Raw genomic sequence first — 10,970 nt, forward strand, 5'->3', positions numbered from 1 at the left:
CTGTCCAACTCTGTCTAGCTCCGTCCAGCTCTGTCCAGCTCTGTCTAGCTCTGTCTAGCTCAGTCCAGCTCTGTCTAGCTCTGTCTAGCTCTGTCCAGCTCTGTCTAGCTCTGTCCAGCTCTGTCTAGCTCTGTCTAGCTCTGTCCAGCTCTGTCTAGCTCTGTCTAGCTCTGTCTAGCTCTGTCTAGCTCTGTCTAGCTCTGTCCAGCTCTGTCCAGCTCTGTCCAGCTCTGTCTAGCTCTGTCCAGCTCTGTCTAGCTCTGTCTAGCTCTGTCCAGCTCTGTCTAGCTCTGTCCAGCTCTGTCTAGCTCTGTCCAGCTCTGTCCAGCTCTGTCCAGCTCTGTCTAGCTCTGTCCAGCTCTGTCTAGCTCTGTCCAGCTCTGTCTAGCTCTGTCTAGCTCTGTCCAGCTCTGTCTAGCTCTGTCCAGCTCTGTCTAGCTCTGTCCAGCTCTGTCTAGCTCTGTCTAGCTCTGTCCAGCTCTGTCTAGCTCTGTCCAGCTCTGTCCAGCTCTGTCTAGCTCTGTCCAGCTCTGTCTAGCTCTGTCTAGCTCTGTCCAGCTCTGTCTAGCTCTGTCCAGCTCTGTCCAGCTCTGTCTAGCTCTGTCTAGCTCTGTCTAGCTCTGTCCAGCTCTGTCTAGCTCTGTCTAGCTCTGTCCAGCTCTGTCTAGCTCTGTCTAGCTCTGTCTAGCTCTGTCTAGCTCTGTCTAGCTCAGTCCAGCTCTGTCCAGCTCTGTCAAGCTCTGTCTAGCTCAGTCCAGCTCTGTCTAGCTCTGTCTAGCTCTGTCCAGCTCTGTCCAACTCTGTCTAGCTTTGTCCAGCTCTGTCTAGCTCTGTCCAGCTCTGTCTAGCTCTGTCTAGCTCTGTCCAGCTCTGTCTAGCTCTGTTCAGCTCTGTCTAGCTCTGTCTAGCTCTGTCTAGCTCTGTCTAGCTCTGTCCAGCTCTGTCCAGCTCCGTTCAGCTCTGTCTAGCTCTGTCTAGCTCTGTCTAGCTCTGTCTTTGTACGCTTCTAAGTTGCCTCCCTGTTCCCATTCTCGCTGGCTCATTAACTATTTAGCTTTAAAAGAGATTTCTAAATCGATTCACTTGTGTATTTAAGCTTCAACTCGATTTAATATTTGTTATTTTAAACAGTTTTTAAACTCCATTTCAATTTCAATCCGCTTGCAGCATCCCATTCAGTGCGATTGCGTCGGCGAAATCGTTGAGGCGCACTTTCAAGCTGGAGTACGTGGACGATCACAACGATCGCAAGGAGCTGGAGATCAAGTTGCCCAAGCAGCCGATTGCCGCCGGTTTGTATCGATCGATAACCGAGCGACATGCGTTCTACGTCTGTGACAAGGTGCGCTGCGTGGTGACGAATCAGTTTACGCGGGATTTGAAGGGAACGATTGCATCGATGTTCACCGCCACAGAGATTGGCAAGCGGTATGTGTTCGACATACAGCATACGTGCCGCGAGGTGCACGATCAGGCGCGACGCAAGCTGCATGAACGTGGCGGCGATGTGGCTGCCACGGCGGCTATCGATGTTGGCAGCGCCAGCAGCTGCTGTCCAGATGCTGCTGACATGGCAATCGCTGGTGGTGGTCGTGGCAGTGCTGGTGTTGGTGGTTCCATGGCCGGCAAGATAGATTTGGCCATACGCGAGAAGGAGGCGCGTGAAGCGGCGATTGAGCGCTGCGTGGATACGCGCATCCTCGAGGCGATGCAGTGCAAGATCTGCATGGATCGTGCGATCAACACAGTGTTCAATCCATGCTGTCACGTCATCGCCTGTGCCCAGTGTGCAGCTAGGTAAGTTCACTCACTTCGACTCCCACACTCGTCGAAAAATGTTTGCTATTCTTCATTTTTTATTAAGTAATCATTTCTCATAGAGAGTGAAAGTTATTCAAATCCTGCTGATATTATAAATAACAAATTAAATATCAACACTGCAACATTTTTTTAGAACTTGTTTGAAAGCATTTTTTTGTGTTTTTGCAAATTGGTTGACAAATATAATTTTTATATATTTTCTGATGGATTTGTTTCTGTTTTGATTTGCAGGTGCAACAATTGCCCCAATTGCCGCAAGAAAATAACGAGCGTAGTCAAAATCTATCTGCCACCGGAACTGCGCACCAGCAGCCACCCAACCGTTGCAAACAGCAGCTGCAGCAGCAGCAGCAGCAACAACAACAACATCGAAGGCCCCCTTTCGGGTGAGCATCAGCAGTTGCAGTCGGAGCTGGAGCTGGAGCAGCAGCTGGATGGCTTCGCCACGACATCAGCAGCAGGAATAGGAGCAGGAGCTGGAGCAGCAGCAACAGGAGCAGAGGCCGGAACCGGAGCCGGAGCCGGTGCAGCGTCAGTTGGAGCGCCAAAAGTGACGACGGCTGCCTAGAATTGGCTGTGCTCGCTGCTGTTCCGGCTGATGGAATGGGTTTGTGTGCCGATCGTTTGATCCGTCACGCAATCATAATCGTTAACCAGAGATCTCGTCTTGCTGTCTGCATCTATAATTTGACCATATATAAACATTTCGAAGGGAACAAACCAAAAACAAGTTGATGATGTTGAAAACAAACAAAAAACAAAAAACTATTAACTAAAAAGAAATCAAAAAGAAACACACATTTAGCCTGTATACTCTGTATCTTTACTCAAGTATTTTTATGGATATATATATATTTCGATATGTATATATATATATATATATGTATACCACTGCGACTTTAAAGTGCTATTTAATTTGATCTAAGACTTTACTACTTAGCCTCTTTTAGAGTGTTTAGCCTATACAACAACAACAACAACAACAACAACAAAATTACTATTACTAACTAAAACTAAATGAATAAGCTAAAATGCATATATATACATATATATATATATATATATTGATAATTATAACTGTAAACCTATATAGTACGAATAATGGCCCTGTGCAATGGAAAGTTAACAAAACTAAACAGCGGCTAATTAAAAGAAAAAAATACATATATATATAATTATATATACTTATTATTGTTTATTTAACCTTAGAATTTTACGCAATTGAAACTCGAGATGTATTTATTATATATATACATATATATATATATAGATAATGCCTAATGCCTAACACTCTTAGTATTTATTACAACACTAAAATTAACAACAACAAAAACTACTTTGCCTAAACACAATCCAATTCTCATGTAGCATACTTATTTGGATGTGTTATATATCGAATGCATATATATATATATATATATATATACAAAATGTAGTATATATACCCTCACATATATATGTATATATGTATGTGTAGTAACTTTTAGGACAAGCGTACAATAATCGCAAGTTTAAGGAGCAAAAGTAGTACCTAAAAGTACCCTGCAAAAAACTGCTAAATGCGTAGTCAATAAATAAATGTTAACAATGTTATATATATATATATATATACCATATACAATCAAACGAATTTATTTATTTTCTTATCTCTTTCTTTCAGTTTGCATTTGAGTTGTCCACATATTTTTTTTACATTTAATTGTTTGATAAAGGACCAAAAGAAAATTTATAATTTCTTTTGCTTTTCTAACTAAAACTTCTCTATTCTAAATTTAGTGTAGAAAACATAGAGGTAAATCAATCTGTACAAAGGGATTAAAAACTATTGGAACATAGATTTCGAATCCTTATTAAATTTTTCCTATTTTCTTTGCTCTTTGTTTTATGAAGTTGAAGTTTTTGGATGCGTTTTCAATTTGTTTCTTTTCGTATATATATTTGAGTCGCCTTATCTTTCTCGATTTATTTGCAATATCGTATACATAATAAATAAAATATATATGTGATCTTGAACTTCATGATATTATCCCTCATGCAATCATCTCGAATACATTTCATGCCACAACCCATCATTGTGAGTTTGATGAACATTTTCAGCTAAATTTGAAAACTAATGCGATGCTTCTGCACCACAATTGGAGCCACTTGTTTTTGATGTCCCAGATACAGACCCTAAATACGAATAATACATTATGCTGGGAGTTCAGAGATAAATTTACTTACAAACACAATGGACAATGGCATGTATCAGTTGGACGAAGCTCAATTTTGGAGAGAAATGTTTGCGATGAAGCCATCTCGACTTATTTTCCATGAAAATGGGAATTCTCATTGTTTTTCACTTGAGTTTCCGCGTAATTTGGAATATACACAATATTACCACTCTTATCGCGTTTGCGTGGATAGCGCTCTACAAAGGAAGTCATCGATTGTCGAAGCTGCAAGGACTTATTGAATTCTTTCATAAAGCCACCAACACTGTTAGCTTGATTCTTGTCAAGCTTCGTTCTGTTAATATTTGACATATTCTTAATTTTATCAACAGTATTTCCGTTCAAATGGTTCGCAATTCCCATTTTATCAATTGCTCCAACACAAAGAGTCAAAGCTGTTAGATTTGGATAAGGATCTTATAAATTCTTTGTATTTCCCAACTTACCACCAATTAAGCAAACGAAATCCATTAACTTTGCCCTCATTTTGGTACAATTCGTCTACAATATTCTGGTTTATGTTATGTGTTTGATTTCAATGATTTGACCTACAATTATTTTGAACATGTTTTCAAAGAGTAGGCGCGCAATGTTTACATTAATCGTCTATCGATTGGTAGCCATATTTGTGTAGCGATTTCCTTGTGTACACACTGGTTGTTATCGATATCTTCGAAATATGCGATATAAATATTCCTTATATATCGAAACCGGTAAGCATCGATTTCTTGGTGCTTATCGCAAGTACTACAATAATCGATTACTTATGGCAATCATTTAAAACATTAAATCACGTTGCTGTTGGATAATATTCTGTGTCAATGTGTTCACATAGTTTTTGAATGAGAATTATTATGTTAGGCTAATGCTTGTGACGATATTCAAAGAAATGGATTCAGTTTGTGGTGTGCTTCTGAATTTGTAGATGGTGAATTACAATTCAAATTGAATCAAAGTTTAAAGCTGAGAATTTTCTAGTAAATTATGTTACTTAGTCAGTAGGTTAACTTGTTCGGTTTCTTAATGTTACTTATAGCAGTGTTTGACAAGTGTTCAAAGTGCCCGCTTAGCATAGAAATGCACAACGCAGCCATTACAACGATATATCACATTCGAAATTCAAGCGATAGTTGTCAGAATTTGAATAATCGAGCAGCACCGCTTCGTTGCTTACCGTGAATATATCGATAGTTGACAGTGATGGGTCACTTATCGGTGGAACATGGGATAGTCCTGCAATTACGGATGAGACTATAAATTTACTAATTTAAAAATGTAATTAATATCGAGTATTATTAATGCACTTATTGTCCGCTATATAATACAATTGCAATATATTTAACGATTTATTTGTAAATAAATATTTTAACTGTTAGATAATTACATAATTAAAACATTCTTTGCAAGATTGTGCTGTGTAGTTATTTGTATCCCGATAGTCGTGTACGCAATCGATAACGGTTGGAAAACATCGAATGCATATGATTCGCTGTGTCATCGATAAGGATGCCATCACTAGTTCGGCGTGTAAATCTAAATGTAAATATCGCCCCGTCTGCGCCGAAACATTGTAATAAATTCTATAGTCCCGCTTAATAAATAATTCTAAAAATATTACCAACACCGACGTTGGCGTTAAATGCAAAATATCACGTGTGCTTTGCCGACAATATCCGAGCAGTGGCAGCAGCAGCCGGAATAGCAGAAGCAAAAGCAACAGCAACAAGCTACACTGGTCAGTGGTCGTCGTCGTCGTTGTCGTCGCGAACGTGGATAGATGCAAGGCAATGCAAACAATTGAATAAGCGTAAGCGTAAGCGTTGCCCTCTCTGCTCGCTGCCTGCCTGCTCGTCCACTCGCTCACTCGCACCCACTACACCATTGGCGCCGTGAACTAAATACAATTTTAATGTTGGTGAAATTTGCACGCGGCTGCAGTTCTTGATTATTGTTATTATTATTACCAACAAGCAAGCAGCTGGTGTTTGTCCCAGCGAACCTTTGACGTGGGGCCTTTGCCTCTCTTGATCGTGATCAGAGTGTGTGTGAACACTCACCGTGTGTACGTAAATGTGTGTGTGTGTGTGCGGAGACCACCGCAGTGACCATGAAGCGACGCGTTGCTCTCATTTCTGTGGATGTTTACAATAAATACCTAAAAATGTTTAAATTGTACAATTGCAAAGCGAAATAACAGCAACCAGAACAAGCACAACAATCACTACAACTGCAATCACATCAACGGCAACAGCAACGATAACAACAGCAATCAAAAATTCAGCTCGTTCTAATTAGCTGTGACAACAAAAAAACAGCTGAAAATAAATACTTAAGAAGCAGACGCAGTCGATATTCCACTTGTGCTCTCAAGCTTTAACAGCCTAAAATTAAACGTGAACGAAAATCAGAGAAGCAGACGACATATCATCATCAAAAAAAAAAACAAAAAAATCAAGAAAGAAACAAAAAGAAGCTAAATCGCTACACCAAGTGCCTTGTCTCTCTCACTCTCTTGCTGTCTGTGTGTCTCTCTCCTTTAATGTGTTTAAAGTGAATTTAAGCCGTACTTTGACGTCACATTGTCGACATCGTAGTAGTAGTTGTTGTTGTTGCTGTTGTTTTGCCACTGTCTTCGCCTCTCTCACCTCTCACTCACTCGCATAAGGAGGCGTCTACACTTTTAATCGGTTCGCGCGCATCTTTTGCCCAAATGCGTTTCGTGTCGAGTTTGTTGATTTTCTTATTCTCGTGCGCTCTCGTTTCACGCATGACTTGGATATAATACACACACACACACAAATGCATATATGTAGATGTATGTGTGTGTGCATCAGCATCGGCATTTAATTTAATCTGGATCTGGATTATACAATCGCACAGAGGTCAGTATCTGAAGTGTAGTGATGCCTATTTAGCCTTTTTTTCGTTACACAGATCAACATCTTTTTATTTTGTTGTTTGTTCGATCGATAATTAATCGATTCACTGTGCCGCAAACATACCGAAACTTTTAATCAATCTTTTGCCTCGGAACGTATTAGTTCAGCACGTTTCCCGGACGACCCTCACGACCTGCTACAAATTGTAAATTCAATTAATTTAAATCAATTTGACATTGCATTTATTTCAATTCCACGGTTCTTTAGCCCTTGACAATGCTATCTGGACTATATTTACTATGCATAGCCTCATTCAATGCCATATTGCATGTGAAAGACACAAAGTTGTTTGGGAACTGATTACTTAATACGAATTAAGTAATTCTTAGGTCATTTACTATTGGATATGTAAAGTTTGAGGAAATTCGATTCACGCTTTTCAATGAAATCGCTATCCGAAATTACAAAATTTAGTCTATATCATTAATAGTTGATCAAAATGTTACGTTTTTTTTTATTGTAGTTTATTTCGTGAAATCTATTTTAGTATGTTTTTCATCTCAAACGTTATTTGAATGCTGTCAGCAATTATTTAACGTATAATTGAATGCCTGTTCTTAAATATAACTTTATCACGCACATGAAATCCTAGTTGTTTTATTAAATTGATGAAATAAAACGAATGTGCAGCAGTTAAAATGGGTATTTAATGAGTTTCGTGGCCAGGCAGCTTAACAACAACAGGAACAGCCGTCAAATAGGGGGGGAACGATGAAGAAGAAGCAGAAACAGAAACAAAAAAACAACAAACAAAATTATGATTTACACAATAATTAAATGTCAATTCATCTGGGCCTCGTCTTGTTTGCTGTTGTTCTTTTACATTCCGCTTTGCGGTCGCTTCGGCTGAACTTTAAAAGCGACAACGGTTATTAATTCACTCTCTGCTTGCTTGCGGAGCATTGGGAGCATTAAAAGCCTGGCGCTCTGCAGCCTTTTTTTCTTCCATAAGCTGTCCAAATGTTGTCAGTGGGAACAAGGGACGCGGCAGAGTCGTGGTAGAAACGCAAGGAACGTAAGGGTCCAGTTGCGACAGTCGTTAATGGAAAAAATGTGACGAGGACCCATTCGTTTTGTTTTAAATACTCTTACATAAAGCGCATTATTACTTTGTCACGGATTTTACCACACACGAATAAATAATAATAATAATCAGATATACATGTATTATTTGCGCCTATCGATTTTCTTCTACACGATTTTCAAGGCTTATTTTAAATATTTACTGATGGCAAGGGAGAATTTCATATTCTTCGTTTTTCTAAACTTATTGTAAAATCGGAAAGATTTCCATATACCCTGCCAGCTATTCAAAATTGCAAAAAACATTATCGTTAAAATGATAAAATGAAGAATCGTAGAATCAACTTAAAAGCTTGAACTGCTTACAGGGTATTTACAAGTTGGGCTCAGCTCTCATTTCGTGCACACTTACGTGTTTGTTTCGTTTTTAATATTATGTTAAGGGTGGGCGGGGGCGGGGGGCGGGACGAAAAGGTCTTGCGGGGGGAAAACGTTGGGATTTTGGCAGCGGACGGGATGCGTGCCCAAAGCCGACATCCAACGTCCTGCCATAAAATTGCATGCACGAATTTTGTTTTTGTGCCGCCTTCTTCCCTTGCCGCTCTTCCCCTATTCGTCTGTTGTTTTTGCTTTTGTTTTTGTTGTTGCTGCTGCTGTTATTTTTGCCAGCCTCTTGTTTTTTTGTTTTTTTTTTATTTATTTGGTCCGAGTTTATTGCGTGGAATGCTATTTAATAAATTCCATTTTATGCCAGCCCGCCCCAATCCCCTCTTCCGACCATCGTTCGCTTGCAGGCTTTTTTCTGCTTCTGGTTGCAGTTGATGTTGTTGTTGTTGTTGTTGTTGTTGCCCTTTTCGCCAGGATTTATATGCAGTTTGTGTTTGTTGCCCGGCTGTTGGTTCAATGCAAATTTTTAAATTCAATTCTGACATTCAAACGGCGAACGCAATAACAAATTGCAAAATGAAACAGCAAAGAAACCGACTAAAAATGATCGAATAGAAGCTACCCTGTAAATGGGCGAAGGTAGCAACGAAAAATGCTTTAGCTTGATTCATGTTTCCTTTTTTAAACAAAGTGTGAATCCACACAAAAAAAAAAATTAATTCGAAGCTTAGTTTCTTATATATCGTATAATAACATATATTAGGGTATTTAAATATCGGCTAGTCGAAGATTGCCTTGCAGCTGTTGTCTCTATTCACTTTGTTCTTGGAAATTAAGTTTTATTTTGGCATTGCGTTTAGTTTTCCATTTCAGCAAGTCAGCAACCAGAGAAGAAAAAAAACTGGCACAGTACAGCAAACAATGAAGACGGCAAAGTTTAAGCACCTTAGTTCACTTCACAAGTGAACAACAAAAAAAAGAAAAAATTAAAACGAAAAGTAAGACGAACAAAACGAAAAGAAAATAGAGAGAGAGTAAGGAGAAAGAACAGCAAAAAAGTGGCCAAAAGCGCTAAAAGTTTTCAACAGCGTAACTTTTCTTGCTCGTCCTACAACTTTCAGATACTATTTTTAGTTATTGTTGTTGTTGGTCCTGTTCTTGCAGCGAACTTCCGCTCGGTGCTCCTTTGCCAACTAGTCCCAAGAATAACAAAAACAATGTCAAGAACAAGAACAAGAATAAGGAGCAACAACAATAACGATGATAAGCATTGAAAACTTGCGATTTTGTTATGCGCGCACCTTAAAGTTTGTTTGAGACGCGACGCTTTAAAGGGTATTTCTGACGTGTTTTCTATTTCACTTGTTTTTACTCTATGTGCGTGTGTGTGTGTGTGTGCCACGCCCCAAGCACGGCGGCATTGCTCGTATAGGGTTTTTGGTGTGCAACAAGGACACGACAGCCATAAAAATATTTCAGAGTGCAGCAAAAGTTGAAAAACAACTGCAGTTGCGGCTGAAAACAGCAGGACAACAACAGCAACAACAAAAACAAGCAACAGCAAGGATGGTTGAAGTGCATCAAAAACAACAACTCTTAAAACGTTGCAAAAGCAATAAAAAAACCAAATAGAAAAAAGCTTACAGTATATTTATGCAGCAAGAAATACAATTACCAATACTCAAATACCAGATATTCTGTAAAGAGCGAGGAATGTGCTTAAATTGATTCAATACACTTTATTCTAAATTAATATAAATCACCTTAATTTTAATTTCAATGTTACTTCCCTTTTTTGGATTAAAGAAAGTGATTTGGAAGTTTTAATCTTGATTTTGAGCTATCAATCTAATAATCTAACGAAAGACATTTTATAGTCATCCCAAACACTGTCAGTTTTTCCATTTCTCATCAAAATCTCTAACTGCTTTTCATATGGTATTTAAGTAGCCGACCAAGCCTGAACTTTTTCCATTTCTATAAAAAAAAGTTTTGCCACACCAAACCCAATAGCCTCTGAGATGAAAAAACTTGGCACAGAATTCTAAAAATTCGATAAAAGAAGTGAATAAAAGTATAATTGAAACATGGCCGGCCAGCTTGATGCACATCGATGATGGAGTAGGAAGTGAAGTGAGGAGGCACCCTGGGTATTTTCACGAAATTTTTGTTGCCTTTGTTTTGGCTGCTGTTTATTTTGGAAACTTTATCGACGCTGTGCTAAAGTTCTGCACATTACAACTTTTAAATTGTTGTGAATTTGAAATTGAGCTCTAAAATAAATAAATAATGCTACGTAATTAGTTGTTTCAGTGTTGCTTTTCTTGCTGCCATCCACACTTGTTTATGTTATACATTTTCAACGAATATTTATTATTTTTAATTGCATCCACACCTCGATTTAGCCTTCACAATTTAATTAATAGTTGTGGATATGTATAACGATTTAAAGTTAAAGTAATTCATCCTTTAAAATGTTATATGAAGTAGTAGTGTTGAAATGTTTTGTGAGTTTGGTTATTGGATAATTCGATTATAATGATAAGCGAAAAGCAATTTAAATTCCAACTTTTCTGATATAGTAATT

General features: G+C 38.6%; 2 protein-coding genes across 2 annotated transcripts in view; both read left to right on the forward strand.

Annotated features, from left to right (window-relative positions):
• LOC6559964 (E3 ubiquitin-protein ligase MYLIP) overlaps positions 1-2,669 on the forward strand; it is a 32,702-nt gene extending 30,033 nt beyond the window's left edge. Inside the window, exons 3-4 of the mRNA XM_043215709.1 lie at positions 1,168-1,797; positions 2,053-2,669. Of these exons, the coding sequence (XP_043071644.1) occupies positions 1,168-1,797; positions 2,053-2,389 (967 nt within the window). The 3' untranslated portion in view covers positions 2,390-2,669. The remainder of the gene's footprint in view (positions 1-1,167; positions 1,798-2,052) is intronic.
• A 4,168-nt stretch (positions 2,670-6,837) lies between these two features.
• Positions 6,838-10,970, forward strand: part of LOC6559965 — a 78,730-nt gene continuing 74,597 nt past the window's right edge. The window contains exon 1 of the mRNA XM_032735380.2: positions 6,838-6,916. The gene's annotated coding sequence lies outside the window, so the exon portion shown is untranslated. The remainder of the gene's footprint in view (positions 6,917-10,970) is intronic.

The sequence above is a fragment of the Drosophila grimshawi genome, unplaced genomic scaffold (genome assembly GCF_018153295.1).
Source record: "Drosophila grimshawi isolate 15287-2541.00 unplaced genomic scaffold, ASM1815329v1 contig_1367, whole genome shotgun sequence".
NCBI lineage: Eukaryota > Metazoa > Arthropoda > Insecta > Diptera > Drosophilidae > Drosophila > Drosophila grimshawi.